Source organism: Cyprinodon tularosa, unplaced genomic scaffold (genome assembly GCF_016077235.1).
Source record: "Cyprinodon tularosa strain WSP-4 unplaced genomic scaffold, ASM1607723v1 ctg49, whole genome shotgun sequence".
Taxonomy (NCBI): Eukaryota; Metazoa; Chordata; class Actinopteri; order Cyprinodontiformes; family Cyprinodontidae; genus Cyprinodon; species Cyprinodon tularosa.
In genome coordinates, this window is record NW_024039218.1 from 650,045 (window position 1) to 667,547 (window position 17,503).

Genomic DNA, 17,503 nt, shown 5'->3' on the forward strand with positions numbered 1-17,503 from the left:
TGAAATAAGTGTACTTTTACTTAATTTGAGCAGGTAAGTATGATAGTTTGCCAATGGAATGAGATTTAAAATTAAAAAAAGACCCAATTACCTTAGTTCATAATCTATTATTATATCTGTTTTAAGGAGAAACATACTAATTCAGTTGGCAGATCATTGTATGTACCTGCTCAAATTAAGAGCAATTGATATAGGAAACTAAGTTATTCTTAAATGTATTTCAGTGAAGGATTTTGTTCAACACACAGGGCCATAAGAGAAAAAGCCTTTACGAAGATATAAGATAAGGCCTCAGAAGAGGCAGATATATCCCAGAGTGCTTTGGAATGCTTAAAGTCTACTATATAGCCCTATATCTAAATAGTGATTGAGGGATTAAGGAGTTAGGGTGGACGTTCGAAAGCTTGTATGAGCAATGAGAACAGCAACTTTTAAACAGAGCGTGCACGAGAAGAAATGGGCTCTTGCATGCTCTCGCATGCTCATTTTTCTTTTTTTAAAGTGGAGAGGGCAGGTCTTTGAAAACATTCGCAAAAATTCTTCCACAATACCTTTAAGAACAAATAATTAACTTTATTTTGGAGAAAAAGTAAAGCTGCACGTCAGCACACACATTCAGTCGCTCTTAACACATTTGTCATAACAACAAATATAAAAATGCACAAAAAACAAAATAAGTCACAACAAAGCAAACATATCACTAAATTATTAACATTCAGTTAGTGGTAAAGACCTGAAGGTTTTATGAAAATACATTTAAAGTGCTGAAATGTGTTTCCGTAAGACAAGCTTCATATAAAAAAGATTTAAGAAATTTTAAGTAACAGTGTTTAAAACAATACTTCACTCTTAAAACAATATTAAATTATGATAAAATAAAATCTTCCTAAAACATCTTGTAAATGGAAAGCTGAACACTTTTCTGCAGGCCTTGTGATGATTGTGATTAATTGGAAGACGTTTCCGTTTGTGTTAAAATGACATGGCCTGATTTGTTCTTGTGTCTTTTCTTTTTACTTTGATTACAACTCTAGGTTTCTGGTATTGTTAGGCATCAGCAGAAAGGCCTGATTATTTGTGGCATAGAGATTTTATTTTCTTTCCTTTTGAATGAGAGCTGCACAGAAACGGAGCCAAACAAGAATGTTTGGGAAAAAAATACAGTTTTCCATCCTTTTTGACTATTAAATGATAATTGCTGACTCCAAATTGATCAGCTAAATAATACAAGCATCACTGATATACACTAAGAAGTAAGACGTTGGATGTATTCGTCTATAATTATAGAGTAAAAAGAAAAATATAAAAGAGCAGCTTTTTTAAACGTTCTTATGATGCCTGGTCAAAGATGTCAGCCTTCTGAAGTGAACTCCATTGTCACTGATGCGCTCACTGGCGCCAGTGTTGGAGTTGTCTTCCTCTTCAAAGCCTTCACACTTTAAAGTTGGAAACTTTTCTTTCAACCCTCTGGTCCAACAGTGTGAGTTTGCATCCTTTTTCTACACTGAGCCAAACTCAGCCATCCAGGCTTCATATTTTTCCAGGTCAGCAGCTGAGACGGATTTTGAGATCTTCTTTAGAGTCAGAGTGAAGTCCTCCATAGTGACGGGCATCTGGAGCTCATCTTTAGAAAGGGCTCGGATCTCCTCAGGGCTCAGGCCTTGGATTCGGCGACGCATGGCCATCATGGATGCATCTCTGATGCAGATACAGGAGAGAAGACTGTTACATTCAGGTTTAAGAGTTTAAAACCACTTCTCAACTGAGAATTACGACCTACAGGACAAGACCGTTTCAAGGTGAAATAAACTGAGAACATAGAAGTTCCTGAATATTCCACAAAAACTAAATCACAGGCCAAGAGAAAATCTAAAAGTATTCACATAATATTACATTGTAAAAGCAAAAAGCATAGAATAAGACTTCCCAATAGTTTTTCTACACATGATATTTTGGTTCCATCTGAGCAGAGCGCTTTGTTTGCTGCGTCTCCTGGATCGACCAAGTTGAGGACTAAGGCCTCAGTAGATGGGTCGTGCTCGCTAACCACTGCGCCACTCAAGCAAGCCCTCTTTAAGATAAAGCTTCGTAGAGTGCACAACCATCAGATTTCCATGTCAATAAATTCTGCAATGTATTGTGTATTGTATAAAGAAGGAAAAGAATTGAGGAAGTAATAGAAAGACATTGAATTGCACCATCTGTTCATGGCACACAAACCTGCAGACATTGGTTATGTCTGCTCCGGAGTATCCCTCGATTTTTTCAGCTATGAGGTCCAGGTCCACATCAGGAGCCAGCTCCACCTCCCTCAGGTTGATCTTTAAAAGCTCCGCACGGCCTACGGCTACATAAATTAGACATCGGGGGGGATGCTTTATGAGGAATGGATCAACATAATTGAAGCACAAGCCCGCAGGATAAATCTTGTGTGAAACAAATTGGGCAGCAGTTGAAAGGTCACCTGTGGGCAGGGGGATGTAGATCCTCTTCTCCAGCCGTCGCCTCAACGCCTCATCAATGTCCCAGGGGAAGTTAGTGGCAGCCAGCACCATCACCATTTTAGACGGGTCATCGTTCTCCAAGGCCCCACCGACACCTGAGAAAAACACAGAACTACAATAAAACAAAGGAAAGCATCAGCAGTAGTAGTTTAATCCCTTTCGCCACCTGTGAGCCACTAACCATCCATCTGAATCAGAAGTTCTGATTTGACGCGCCGGCTGGCTTCATGTTCATCGGACGTCCCTCTTCTGCCACAGATGGAGTCAATTTCATCTATGAAGATGGTTGTGGGAGCGTAAAATCTGGCCTTAAAAAAAAAAAAAAAAGGGTTATTTTCTAATGCAGATAAACAATACGTGGAAACATTCAACATCTTTGTCAGGGGAAAAGTCTGAGGAAACAGCCACCATTTCAAACAGCAGACGGACAAGTTTCTCCGACTCGCCCCTGTATTTGGAGGTGAGGGTGGAGGAGGACACATTGAAGAAAGTAGTCCCACACTCTGTAGCCACAGCTTTGGCCAACATTGTCTTTCCTGTTCCTGGTGGGCCGACCATCAGGACACCCTGAGGAGGAAAAGATGTAAAAAGGAAAGCATCAGATAGACTGTTCCACACTGATCGGTAAAACAAACAAAAGATCTCCAAGCTAGTATGATCTATCTAAAGAGGTGGGATCAAAACCTTTTGCTAAATGGGCCAAAACTATTAAAGTTGGGTCAGAACAAAGATTTGAAAAATAAAATAATGATACAAAGCTTGCTGTGTTCTCTTAGTTCTCCTCAATATGCAATTTAAAGGAAATGGTCTGTAAATATGATAATACTGCATGTGAAACTATGCTGGGTTTTTTTTATTGGTATCGATTAATTTGCTGAATATTTGATGGCAAATTAACAATTATACATTTAAGTATCAAATCCAAAATGTGACCCCTTCCCTGAATAGAACAGAAAATACAATAATAGAATAGAATAGAAAAGAAAATAATAGAATAGAATAGAATAGATCTTTATGTCCACCAAGTTGGAAAATTGTCTTTGGCTAACCAGACAGTGCTAAAACACAGACTGACAAAAGATGAAACAAAAAGGAACAATTAAGAAAGGAAACTACTCTACAGTCCGTGTCCCTCTTGTGTTCTGCTGTGTTATAGATCTAACAGGAATCCAGCTTTCAGACGCATTTTTTCTTTGTTCCTAGAGCCTGTGTTACACCTTGACAATTTAGCCAGCGTACACCTGCTGTGCAAAAACGCTGATTGGTTCATTCAGTTAGAAATGCTGCGCTGCGATTGGATAAGTTATGGGTCAGTTCTGATTAAGTTATGAGCAAGCTAAGTACACTGAAGCACGCTGGGACATGTCGACATATAGCAAAGGCGTCATATGCCATCGTATGCTCATACTTGGGGCATAAGTTACAGGTAAGTTATTTGAACTTATCTCCAACATATATCAACGTATCTGACAGACAACCGACGACTGAACGTGTGTCGGACTTACAGATACCATATAATGGCTTTTAGTAGAATATCTTAGTGCTTTTTATGCAGGCCGGGCGCATTGCTGCCTGCCTCAGGACACAGGCTTGTGCATTATTTATGGACATTACGCTGCTGTGCGTTATGCATAAGTTAGGCAGTTGTTAGACATAACTTCTGGACTTGTTATGAATACGCTATGTATGCGCCCAAAATTGAAAAAATACGTAGAAAGTTTAGTGTATGCCAGCGTTTTAGAAGATTCTGGGACGTCAGGCATAACTGGCTAGATTGTCAAGGTGTGACAGGGGCTTAACCCAGAATTTTGAGAAAAATCTCTCTCTGAACTGCCAACACTTGCTCTCCTAATGCCTTTTAAAATTTGAAACATTTACCAAAGCTATGGGATCCTGCTGAAAAAAGCCCATCAGTCTTGTGCCTGCTAGAGGAAGGACACATTTTTCTACTTGTCTACAAATTGTGAGTTTTCACAGCTGGCTTCACCTTTTGCAGCACATTTTGACCAAGTCATTTTTTTCTTCCAAACTAGGCTCCTTCCACTGAGGAAGAGTCGATTAGAGAAACCGCCCTGAAGCTAAAAGTAAAAACGTGCCTTTTGTGCTGCCGCAGTAATGTCCTATCACAAATATGTGGCTCGTGTGCCGGGTGAAGACCACAGGCCACCTATCGAGAACCACCGATTTATTGTTTGGGTACAAAAAAAATTAACAAAATGACAAAATTTCTCTACATTTTCAACAGAAATAAACTCGCCAACTAAAAGCACAGTAACAAGCAAGTTTAATAGATAAAAATAAAAAGTTACACTTAGTTTTGCACTAAAATAAGAAAACTAAATACAATTGTGATTCTGATTACTAAACATGAATTACATGAAAGCAAGCAAATACCTGTACTCATCAGTATTGTTTGTATGTATGCAAGGCCCCACAGATTTATGTTATTCAACTAGCAGCATAGTAGTCATAAATGCTGAAAGTTAAAGCAAATGTAACGTTCTATTTTTCTATAACATTTGTCTTCCTACTTCGTCATTCAAAGAGAAATAATCATTGCTTTGTTTTCATTGTGAAACGTTTCCCATGTGTGCATAAAGTACAACAATAATAAGAACTGTGTTTTCTTAAAAAAAAAAAGAAGTGAAGTATTGACTCTCTAATGAGAGCCCTGGGGGGGAGCACATGATGAAAGTAAGAGGCAGATGATGACCGTGGAAAAAGCCGTGTGTTTTACAGATTTGCGTAAACAATGAAAAAAATGGAAACACATTAATGAGTATTAATGTGAACTATGTGTGCTTATCCCTTTCAGCTATGCTGTCTGGCAAATACATCTATACCGTTTAAACCGTTTCACAGATTTTATGTGATAGACCAACAAGTAGTGCATATTTTAGGATGGTTAGCTGTTACATAACTATTTTTAGCATTTTTGCAGAGTTCCTTATGGTTTTTCTCTATCTAATTATCTAGAACTGGATCGGTTGATTGGTAAAAAGTAAAGAAGTTTCAGCTTCTTCCATCTGAGCTGCAAATCTGCAGCTCCCCCAGGGTCAAAATGACTCCTCTCAGGTCCTTCGATTCTCTTTGCTTAATCCGTTTAGGTGAATTGTCTCAGTAGGTTTTGGTTTCTAAGATCTTTGGGATTTTGTTTTATAAGCAAAGCCATGCTTAACAGCTCTCCCCTGTCTTATGTGTCCATCAGATTTCATGATACTGTTTTTCTACGGATGTCTGCTAAGAAACATCTGATGATTTTACAGATGAGCCGCATTTATATTGAAACCAAACTGCACTCAGCTGCATTCTGTTTAACATTGGGTGAACTTAAAGCTAACTGGTTGCATTTTATTTGGGTCTATCGTAATCTTTTATTTTGAAAAATCAGAGGGGGAAAAAGTAAATCTGTGGTTGTAACATAAAAAGTGTGAAAAGTCAAAGGAATATATTCTATATATCCATGTTCTAGCAAAACACTGTAGATCTACCTTCCATGGTCGACGAATCCCCTTGAAAAAGTCAGGCATCCACATGGGCAGCACTACGGCTTCTCTCAGAAGCTTCTTGGCATCTTCTAAATCAGCAATATCCTCCCTAGAGTATACAGAAAAAGGTCAGTGATCAGAGGAAATAGAGAACTTTCCCAATTATAGAATGTGTAAAAATACCACATGAAACAGTGTGTGCCGCCCTACCAGTGCACATTAGGATTACGGGAGACAATATCCCTCTCCAGTGAGTCCACCAAGTCGCTGTCATATCCAGTACTATCAAACTTCTTTTGTTCTGCATCACAAGCTTCCAGTTTTTTACCCTGATGTTACAAAGTTTTTTTTTCTTAACATATTTCCTTCTGTAATTATTTTCCTCCATTACCTTGCAGAATGAAACATAGCTGTCTGACCTTATCATCTTTGGCCTTAGCAGCCCGGCCGTCTCTGTTTCCCTGCCGGTCTCCTTTAGAGTTGGCCTGAGCGCGTCCCCCTCCTCCTCCTCGGTGCTGCAGACCTGGAGAGTCCTTCCTCTGCTTATTCACCGCACTGTTAGGCCTCTTCACTACAGCAGGATTCCTATAAAGACACAAGAGACAAACAGAGACATGGAAGGTTAAACATTACCAGCGAGATCATTTCTGATAGGAAAACAGTGATAATGCAAGTGACAGGATATTACTTACACGCATAAATGTAGTTTGGCTGTAGAGATAAAGCTGACTATGCTTTATCTCTATGACTATCAGAAACAACAAACATCTATTTACAACATCGCTCACTTGTGTTCTGCTGGGATGGGTGGGGGCCAAGCGGCTGGATCCTCTGTTCTCTCCTCTGGCTGAGGGGCAAGGATGTTGACAGGCTTCTCAGACTTGAAGCTCTCAAGTGTTCCCATGATGCCTTTCACCTGCTCATATTCCTCAGTCAGTTCTTGTCTAAGCTGCTCACACACAGAATGAAGGAGAGTAAATACCAGCATTAGATGTTTGAGTTAGAATAAGGGCTTCTTGTGTTTGGCCCTAATAAAGCTCAGTGTTTGGAATAACATTCTGATGCTTTAAAAAGTTACGCTTAATTGACAGATTCAACACCTGACTTGAAAACCTGATCTCATGAGATACATTTATATCAGACTGATGCATAACATTTTGTAACTAAGACATCCTCTTATCAACTTTTTGGCTTGATCCATGTACCTTTGGATGTATTTAAAATATCTTCCAGTCTGAATTATTTTCAACAAATGAAACGTGATGAACTGGACGAATGCCCTCCCAAATAACAGCTGTTGTGAGAGATTACCAGAAGATTGTGAAATTTTCACGAATTTTTGAAAAGACCTGCCCTTCACTTAAAACAACAAAAATGCACATGCACAACCCTGTACCCGCTCCCGAGAGAAAACGCCTATTAAACATCTGCGAGAGCATGCATGAGCCCATTTCTCCTCGTGCATGCTCTGTTGCTGCTTGCGTCGCTCATTCAAGCTTAGTTTCCAAAACAAAAGATTTGCAATTTTTCCACCATTTCAGACTCGCCACCGGTAAGTGAAAATCGCGATGACCACACAGGACAGCCCTTTGTAAAGATATCTCTAGAATGATTGACAATTAGGAGGATCACTTATTTTGATGAACCACTCAGAAAAAGAACATCCTCCACTTTACATTTAAATAGCTAGAACTGGACGTTTTTAATTAATACCTAATTCAAATCAAGGATAAAACTAATGAATTATTATCAGTTGAATGATTATAACTATAATATGCCTACTGACCAGGGTTTTTAGTCCCTTACATAAAAGGTTAAACTCCTGTTTAACTCCTGTTCATTTTTCTGTTTCATCTGATATGTGGACATCTCATCTGGAGCAGGCAGAGATTTTATTTATATCTATTTTGTGATTAAATACAAAGTAAATAATAAAAAAAATTGAGTAAAGGGTGATTCCAGCACAAATGTTGGTACAATAAAGACTCATAATTTCCTTCGAAACCTTTGATGTTGCATGCCAGTTCATTTTAATATGCATTATAATTTTATATTACATTGTTTTATTGAAAAGTGTCCTTCTTGAGTAGAGTGGAAAGCAACTAGAAAACTAAAATCACCTCCTCAGAAGCTCTGCACGTCTTGCGCATTAAAATGACCGTATCCCACTGTCGTAAATTTCTGAAGGATGGGTGTGGACATGTCCCCACCAACTCTGGCACGGAGGGGACAATTCCCATCAATAATTTCTGCTTTTCCCCCCTTTCTGCTCATTTACTTTAGCCAACAGTAACTGGGGTTGGGTGCAGCTGTCTGTGTTCAGAGCGTTTTGATTCCGTATTTTTCCTCACTCTCCCGTTTCTCTATAAGCCCACCTCTTGAAATATCATCAGATCTGTCGCCTTGCGACATAATATTTGGGGTCGCTGTTCACTGCGTACAGAGTAGCTATGTGGAGGAGGAGAGACACAGCAGCACTCAGTCAATTTAAACCGGCATATACTTTGATATACGTTTCAGTAAAAGTTAGGAGACGGGTTGAATAAAAGAATTAGAGATGCCACCTAAAAAAATCCTTTCATTACACATAGGGGGCTTTTTCAGCTAAAAATGGCAACAGAGTGTACATTTCTATAATTTTAAAAAGCTGGGCTTCTGAGAGGACCATTACTCAGAGTTACAGATTAAAATTAACACATATCTGTTGTTTTCTTATTGAACAGAGAATCAGACTGCAGAGCTTCTAGATATCTTGAAAATTATTTTCTCAGGCATCATTATACTGATAGACAGGTTCATAAATGCTGTTTTTAAGCAGAGCAGAAACACAATTAGGGAGAGCAGCAGATTTAAGGGTGTAACAGATTTACTGGGATATGCAACATGCAATGACAAGTCTCAAAAGTTTACAAGAAAAATTACGCTATACTATAATAAAATTCAACATATCTTTTTGTCTTTTGTAGTTCAACAAGACTCAGAAATAGCTGTGGCAGCAACCCAGAGACAGCCAGACTCACAGGAAACAGACTTAAAATAAAAATATAAGGAACCTACAAGACCTACAAGCACAAATAATAAAAATCAGTGTGTAAATGACTTTTGAAATATAAGGTTCAATATATAGACATTGGCTGTCAATAATATATGAGACAAATTTCTAAATCTGATTTTGCTGCTTGTGAAGGAGGATAATCACTGATGCAGCTTAAAGGGAAGCCATGCATGGATGCATGGGTGGAACTGAAGTTGTGTCCATACTAGGGATGGATGATATATTGATGTTGGCATCGGATATCGGCTGTTATTCGTCTTTTTATTCAGCTTTTGAGCACTATAGGCAGGCATCTGTCTATAAATATCAGTGTATTGTGGTACTCTTGTGTTCTCAACAATAGGAAAGCATTCAATAAATATATGTTTGAGCTCATTAGGTCCATCAGCCACTATCCTTAGAGTGTCCCCACCAACTTTTATCACCCTTGCCTTATCCTCATGCAAATCTCCATTTTTGTACATTTATGTGAATGTATACTTTGGTCATTAGTTTTATTCCGATGAAACTAAGCCGATTTATTGTCATTTGTGGTTAAAGATCATCTTAATCATGTGTAGATAAAAGGTAACCATATTACATGTTTCAGTTTCCATACTTATTGCAATGTCAGATTGCCACAACACAATAAAGTGGAAGGCTGACTGACCTGTTGCCATTTGACCTTCAGTGCTGGATCTCTGAGGGACTGAGCGTGTCTGTGGATCTGCTGAATCACGCCCTGGTAGTACACCACAGAGGAGTCATAGTTCCCCAGCAGAGCATACTCACGGCCCTTCTTGGCGTTGTCACAGATCTCTGCCAAATTCATGCTTTAAACACACCTGCAGAGGAGCCAACAAGCATTAAAAGCGTGAGAAATCAGATAAATCTAAAAGTCTACCCTGAAATAATTCATTAGTACTATTATTGTGAATTATAAGAATATCAAGTGTATGTATTTATAATTTACGTTCAGGTAATTCAATTAAAGGACACCTGCTACACTATAATTAAGCTAGCTGGTAACAGGGACACTTATTTATTTATTTTTTATGATGTTAACGCCGTATTTTTTAGTTTTTCCACAAACAGCAAGCATGTAACAAATAAGGAGACATTAATTTAAGGAACAAATTACGTCACGTACGCGTTCAAGCCGCCTTGGTGTTAGCATATTGCTAACTTGCGGCCAGACAGACACTCAACTGACCGTCAAAAGCAATCCCTCCCCACCCAGATAGTTTTACCAAGCATGCCGGCAAAAACAACAGACACACACCGCGGAATGTATGTTTAAAAACGCAGTTTTAGTGAAAGTATGAATTATACCTGCATAAAAAGAGACTGTTGGCGAAGTTTTCTATGATTAAGCAGTCGAACGTTCGGCAAAGTGTTGCCATGGCCGCAGAGACGCAGCGTGAATACGGACAACCCTCGGTTACCGAGATGCGTTCAAATACACAAAAGAAATTGTAAAAAGACACACGGCAATTGATTACGAATTTATTAAGATAATTTCTAAACCAGTGAGAGGAAAGCCAATCCAAATGACAGAGAGCTAATATTCATCTATATTTATACTATTGATGATACTACTTTTACTTGTATATATATTTATATTCTTCAATGCTTTACAAAGCTAAATAATTTACGTGGCTTCCTAAATGCACCATCATGTCTGTTGCTAGGCGAGCTTTAGCCGCTGAAATTAGGTCAAATATTGAGATGCAGTGGACAGCTTAAAACCGCAGGTCTATTTAATAGCCCTAATGGGTCTTTACAAAGAATTTTTTTTATATAAAAATGAAATAACATTGAACTGTTAGCATTATCCAAAATTCTGGGGGCATTTTAACCTTCTTTTCTCAGCCATGATGTAGCTAAAGGTTCATGATGTGCATGAATAAATCCTCCACACACAAACATATCTAACTCTTCTTCAAGCTCATATGCAAAAAATATATATATTTTAATGTGATGTATCATCAATCTTAGTGACTAAACATAACATATCTGGTATATTTATTTTTATATATGATTGGTAAATATTTAAAGCACTAGAAGCAGCAAAAAAAAACTTAATCCAGGTTTGAAAAGACTAAAAAAAAATGGCCCGTTCCACAATACCAGTGATGTTTTTCAAGCAATTGAAGTGATCATGTGAGATCTGATGAATTAAACGCCATCCACTGTCTCTCCCGGAACGGTGCCCATGTAAAAGCTTTGCCTTCGGGTCAAAAACTCAACTAGATTGTTTCCTTTGTTCTGATTCTCTGTTTGACCTCCAGTTCCACAAACTCGTCCCACTGCTGTGGTATCATCTGTAGATTTACTCATCCGAATAGATGCACATTCATTTAATTATGATCATTCCTGCTTATATTCCCCATTGGTAGAAATGCACAACTCAACTTACAGACCTAGCTACGTAAAAAAAAACAACTTAATAAATAAAACATAACATAGGCTCATTTCATTGAATTACGCTTCTCTTAATGGTAAACATCCAACAGACCAGTCAGGTTTGATATGTTTTAATGTTAATTGCAAGGACCTTGAGGCTTATTTTTTGACATGCAGGTCAGAGTTAATAATTAATATTTTCTCCAAAAAGTATCAACATTTTAGCACCTTTTTTTCTTCTTTTTGATTATATCAGTATCATAGACCTGTGTTTGCAATGAAAACAAACAGAAAATAAACACAAATCAAAACCAGCAAGTTTTTTTTTTTTAAGTTGTTTTGTAATACTTATTGTAACTAACTCACAGTTTCATTGTCATTGGATCTGCCTTTCAACATTTCTTGTTATTTTTTCTACATGTTTTTTGTCAAGCAGTGTGAAATGTAATTGGATCACGGAGCAATATTCTTCCAGAGAACGATTTTGACATTTAATTTCATTGACCATTATCTTCAAAATAGCAAATTCTTGACACATCTTCAGATTCGCTCATGCATTTTGAAGAAATATTGGTTCGACCTTGCTGAAACTTGTAGGTCATTGCTGTAATGACCCTAAGCTCTACGTAAAAATCAGATTTTGTTTTTTTTTTGGGTCATCAGATAAAGTTTTTAATTTTTGATTGCTGCTCAGGAACTAAGTGACAAAATTGGTTTGAAATAGATGTTTTAATGGCGGCTGCAGCCTTTGTCCAGTTTATGAGTCCACAGTTGACCTTAGCACTGACAAGATGTAATTTCCTGTTCTCTCTGATCCCTCAGCTCTGTGACACAGCTCTCATTCAGCTGCTTTAGTCTCAGAGGTTTGTGGCTCTTCAGCCGATAAGCTAAAGTTAAAAAGATGGCATCAACGTGCTCCTTCTCAGCGGGGTCTTTGGCCGAGGTCTCAAAAAGGGGGAAGTTGTAGCTGTCTGCAAGACAGTGAGCAGCAGAGGCGGGCACCTCCCGAAGCTCCCTCAGGTCACACTTGTTTCCCACTATGATGCGTGGCACCAGTGGCCCCACAGAGTGTCTGCTGCACTCCTCAATCCACTCAGGAATGCTTTGGAAGGAGGGCAGATTGGTGACGTCATACACAAAGATGACGGCATGGACGCTGCGGTAGTAGTGTTCCACCATGCTCTTTCTGAAACGCTCCTGACCTGCCGTGTCCCAAATCTGCAACTGGAAAAGAAGCAAAAGCAGATTCATTGCTGTTTGGCACAAAGAACTTGATAAGTCTGAGGAAAAAGAACAACAAAATTGTAAGTATTGCCTGTATGTTTGCTTTGTAATGAGAAGTTGTCAAATAATAAAAAGAGTAATTTGGAAAACATGTCCAAGTAATGCCTGCTAAATTTGCAGCAGACCACCAAGTTGGGAGTGAGAGAAAAAATTAAATTGCAGTTCTTCTGGATAAATTAGCAAAGATAGATTTAAGTTGTGGATTGTGTCTCTAAACTCCACTACTGCTGCTGTTTTTGTTACAAGCATGGAAAACTGTTTACAGATCAAACAGGGAGTGCTCTGACTTAGGTATGTGAATTTTACTCCCTTATTTTCCCCCAAAATCCTCACCCCATATGTGATTTCTTTATTTTATTACTATGATTTTATCATTGCAGCAAAATCTAATACATTATTATTGTTATGACATTTACATTTGAAGCACTAGATCCCCTTATTTTCCCACAATGGGGAAATTAGCTCTCTGCATTTAACCCATCCCCTTGGGGAGCAGTGGGCTGCCATTGTGTTGCGCCCAGGGAGCAGTGTAGGGTTAAGGGTCTTGCTCAGAGACCCAGAGTGGGGGTGATGGGGATCAAACCGGGTAATTGCAGTTTTCTAAGAGCACTGCTGCAACCACTAGGCCAACACTCCCATATTGTACAGCAAAATAGTCAAATGACATGACATTTGCTCCAGGATAAACCTTTAATCATGAATCCTTATTATATATTTAAGCCCACATAGTCCTTTTTTATATTGAGCTAATACATTTAGAGCCTATGTTCTCATACAAGGCTTATAGAAGACATGTAAATTTTTGCATCTCCAGTCAGATTGTTTTTTTTTTTGGTCCAATATGGCTCTTACAGTTTAGGTTGCCGACCTCTGCTATTCATCATACTGAAAGCACCATCCCAAGTGTGAGACTTGGTAGAGGTAGAGTCATGATATGGGAATGCTCTGTGTTACAGCGCAGACTGGGAAACTGGTCAGAGCTGACTTGGAAGATGGACTTAACAAAAACATACGCTTATCCTAGAGGTAAATGTGTGGGAAGGAACTTTTCCATCTTATTGGAATGGTCTAGTCCAAGTTCAAACCTTAATCCAATGGAGGATCACTGGCGAAACCTACATATTCTTGTCCAGGGATTGAGGTCTGAACATAGATAGCAAATACTTTATTCTATATATCCCAAAAGCTGCTTTGTGTCAATCTGTCACTAAGGATTAAGATATCTCTGCTTTGTCTCGAGATGGTGCAACTCTGCATTTCAGCTTATAGGATCTAATATGCTGTGATACCATCCTGGAGAGAAATATCACCTGTGCTGCTTCCATCAACACCCTTGTTTATAGATGCTGGAGATCGCCTGTTTTCCAGTGTAGTCCTGTTTCTCTGACCGTGACTGGCTGGATGTGCTCTCCTCATACTCTGACATGGGAGCTGGCTCAGAGCTCGTCTGCCTGGCTGTGTGTTTCCTGGACGGGGCCGCCTTTTACAGCTGCTTTTTGTATCTCTGCTTCTGTCTCCTTGAACCCCAGTCGGCCTCGGTAGATGGCTGCTCACACTGAGCCTGGTTCTGCTGGAGGTTTCTTCCTGTTAAAAGGGAGTTTTTCCTCTCCACTGTCACTACAAGCATGCTTAGTGTGAGGGATTGCCTTTGAGTCAATGAGTCAATGCAATCAACTGTTTTTCCCTAGATAGAAAACTTTGAATCAATTTGACTGGATGATCTGGTTAAACTATAAAGTGCCTTGAGATGACTTGTGTTGTGAATTGGAGCTATATAAATAAACTGAATTGAATATATAAGTGTTAAATAAATAAGTCTGATTTTGAACTTTAGCAAGCTTTCGAAAAATAAACCCCTAACTTAAACTAAAATATGACACGCTGTAGGCCATTATGTTTTAATTAAATCAATAAATTAGTTTCAGACTGCTGCTAATCTAGTTTTAGGGTAAAAACAACACAAAGAGCGGTCCATGCATATCTCAGAGGCTGTAAGTGAGGATATTTAGCCACCTCACCTTGATCTTCTCTCCGTCCAGCTCCACCGTCCTCTCCCTGAAATCCACCCCGATAGTTGCCTCTGGGTTTTTCAGGAAAGTGCCTCCGCAGAAGCGGTAAGTTAAGCACGTTTTCCCCACGTTTGAGTCCCCTATGACTATTATCTTGAAGATGCGAGCCTTTCTGCAGTCATGCTCTGAATGGGAGCAGAGCTCCAGGGAGTCATTTAGACTGAAAACTGTGTCAAATTCCTCCTCTGGTTTGTTTTCTATTGCCATGGCTCATCTCGTTGATGGTGGTGAGATGTCGCGAGAACTTAGAAAAATCACCGCTAGATGGCGCCAAAAGCACACGTTGAACAAGCATTTTTTTTTCTTTTATCTTTTATATATTCTTGGAAAATGCTGGAGTGTATGGAAGCGAATCGTTACCACATTTCAAATGAAAAAGCATTTCCCGAAATGCTTTTTCATCTTAAGAATGTGGCTGCATTGTTTGACTCAAAGATGAAATTAGCAATCAATCATCCTGTTAGCATTTTCATTTTATTCTTCAAGACTGCTCGTCCTTTCACTTAATTAAAATGAAAAAGAAAAAGACATCTGGGATTTATTTTTTAAAAATTACCCCAGCAAATACATACCAAAATTCAATTTGAAATGTAAAATTTGAAAATGAAAAAGCTTTTCCAGAAATGGACCTTGATTTACATCAGTCAATGTACCATGGGTCTTGTGATGGTAAAAACAATGGCAGCAGGAACACAGGGCTGTCAACTCTCACCCATTGGGAGTGAGACTCAACTCTTTCAGTGTCTTCACACAATTTTCACTTCATATTCCCAATTTCTCACACTAAAAAGGATCACATCCAATGGTTTGTTTTCTCTTTACCTGGTGCTTTTTTTAGTCCCAGTTTTAGTCCATGTTTTGCTCACAAGTTAAATAATTATTTCTCTGTCTAGTTTAATAATCTCCCATAGGCATTTAGGAGTAATTAAACCAACACAAATATTGTAATTCTGGAAGCTTCCAGCTTTGCCTCTCAAACCCACAGGAGCTCCACAAAAAGAAAAAGAAGCATTGAATTTTATTTTTCAAAAGATCAGCCACCCAAGAAAAGACCAACTGCATCCAGAGAGGATGTGCAGAACAGCTCAGTTATCCTGGATTCATAGAGGAGAAACCACAGGGATGTTCTGTTATTATTACTCATCTTATTCATTTATATTTATGTTGGTCCATTGAATATGTTTGAAAACATAATTTCCATCACACCTTCCAAATGAAACATCCAGAGAAGTGCTGTCTCCTGTCATGGTGAGTTTTTATAAAATCTTCAGCCTCCTAGAAAAAACTGAATTGTTTAGTCGTTTTGTCAATTGTAAGAAAAACTAATAACATACGAATTAAGCTTTTGAATCCTTAGCCTATTACCAAATATTCATACACAGTAAAATTTGCATAGGTTTCAATTGCACTGGTTCCTGTATCAGTGCCAGTAATCCAGTGATAGCTTATTAGTTCCCCATTGTTTAATTTACTTGAACTGCAGAGAATAATTATTGAACAAAGTTGTGAAATTCTTAGTTTAAAGTATATTTAAGGTGCAAGTATTTTAGTAAGGCCCATTCTGCTTTACTTCAATTCTCTAAAAATCACCAGAATGTAGAAAATAATGTATATTGTGAGTAAAATGTTCCACATAACTACAGATCACTTATTGTTACTCAATAAAATGTACTCTTCTATAAAAATTCCAAATGTTTCCACTTACCGGTAGTTTCAGTTAAATCCTCTGAAAACCTCCAACCTATTGCTGCACCTGTCCTCATCTCACCCTGACAGGTTTCCTGACCAAATTATTTCAAGATCTCCCCTCAAGGTTTGGTGAAAATTTGGCAGCCCTGGGAAAAAGACCTAGCTGAAGGCAAGCAGAAAAATAAAAACAAACAGCAACAATAACAAAACATCTGCCAGACCCTTTAGGGGCAAATGGTAGCCTAAGTGAAGGTTTGAAATTCAGCATCAGATGTAAAGGGGTTCTGCTGTCATCCTGACGTATGATGTACATTTTAGGACCTCATCAGTTCTCAGGAAAAATTTGTCAGTCCTTAGGAAAATATTGTCAGTTCTTAGCTATTGGCAAAAACCTTAATAGTTTTAAGGAAAATGGTCCTCATGAAAAATCTTCAGGATAAGGAAATGTTGGGACTCTTTTTTTTATTTAGTAAAATTGTTACCAACGCGGCAGATATTTGAGTTAAACAAAGCGAAATTCTTGCATAAAAAAGCCCTAAATGTTTATTTTTGGACTTACACAGCGTAATATATAGATTTTCTTTTACATGTTTACAAAATAAACTTGATCATATTTTTAGGTCCAGGAGGAGACTCTATTGAAGAGACTTTGTAAAAATTTGGATACTTTCTCTGGAAGAAAGTATAACTTCCGCTCAATTAATAGTAAGCGCAAAGAAAGTGGGATAACAGAGAACTTCTGGGTGTTGTAGCAGTAGTGTATGGTGATGTAACGTTATGGTTGAAGCTGCAAAGGCTGTGCATGCAGTGCCATTCCAAAGTCAAACACATAAGCCACAATTCTATGACCTTACACTTACAAACTTCTATATTTAATTAGTTTATTGAGATTTTATGTGATAAATTGACATAAAGCGGGTTATTACCCGACACCCCTAAAGAAAATGCTTTACGTCCAGCTGTCTTTAATAGTCACCTAAAAAGAGTTGCCGTTTGTGTTATTACACCTGTTAAAAGCTTCAGAAGGTT

At 38.4% G+C, this 17,503-nt stretch overlaps 2 protein-coding genes across 3 annotated transcripts; both read right to left on the bottom strand.

The window, feature by feature from the left end:
* Nucleotides 1–548: 548 nt before the first annotated feature.
* On the bottom strand, nucleotides 549–10,495 carry katnal1 (katanin p60 subunit A-like 1). 2 transcript variants are annotated; one of them, XM_038302422.1, is made up of 11 exons: nucleotides 10,359–10,495; nucleotides 9,697–9,871; nucleotides 6,781–6,941; nucleotides 6,412–6,577; nucleotides 6,203–6,321; nucleotides 5,996–6,101; nucleotides 2,913–3,071; nucleotides 2,686–2,812; nucleotides 2,465–2,599; nucleotides 2,221–2,347; nucleotides 549–1,698 (listed from the first exon to the last, which is right to left on the bottom strand). In XM_038302422.1, the coding sequence occupies exons 2-11, from the start codon at nucleotides 9,856–9,858 to the stop codon at nucleotides 1,500–1,502; spliced, it is 1,461 nt and encodes a 486-aa protein (XP_038158350.1). In that variant the 5' UTR covers nucleotides 9,859–9,871; nucleotides 10,359–10,495; the 3' UTR covers nucleotides 549–1,499. The 2 variants fall into 2 exon arrangements, with proteins under 2 accessions (XP_038158350.1, XP_038158349.1); XM_038302421.1 differs by having other exon boundaries at nucleotides 2,221–2,599.
* A 1,052-nt stretch (nucleotides 10,496–11,547) lies between these two features.
* On the bottom strand, nucleotides 11,548–15,019 carry zgc:101559 (uncharacterized protein LOC492776 homolog). Its single transcript, XM_038302423.1, has 2 exons — nucleotides 14,735–15,019; nucleotides 11,548–12,656 (listed from the first exon to the last, which is right to left on the bottom strand). Exons 1-2 carry the CDS (start codon nucleotides 14,990–14,992, stop codon nucleotides 12,210–12,212), a joined length of 705 nt encoding a protein of 234 aa, XP_038158351.1. The 5' UTR covers nucleotides 14,993–15,019; the 3' UTR covers nucleotides 11,548–12,209.
* Nucleotides 15,020–17,503: the final 2,484 nt, after the last annotated feature.

Excerpts from the sequence above, each read along its gene's own strand:
- katnal1 (XM_038302421.1), bottom strand. The coding sequence starts at position 9,858 with ATGAATTTGGCAGAGATCTGTGACAACGCCAAGAAGGGCCGTGAGTAT. Across the intron at positions 6,322-6,411 it reads CTAAGGCCAAAGATGATAAG|GGTAAAAAACTGGAAGCTTG; the intron begins GTCAGACAGCTA and ends TTGTAACATCAG. Across the intron at positions 3,072-5,995 it reads GGATTCGTCGACCATGGAAG|GGTGTCCTGATGGTCGGCCC; the intron begins GTAGATCTACAG and ends TTTCCTCCTCAG.
- zgc:101559 (XM_038302423.1), bottom strand. The coding sequence starts at position 14,992 with ATGGCAATAGAAAACAAACCAGAGGAGGAATTTGACACAGTTTTCAGT. Across the intron at positions 12,657-14,734 it reads TGGACGGAGAGAAGATCAAG|TTGCAGATTTGGGACACGGC; the intron begins GTGAGGTGGCTA and ends CTTCTTTTCCAG.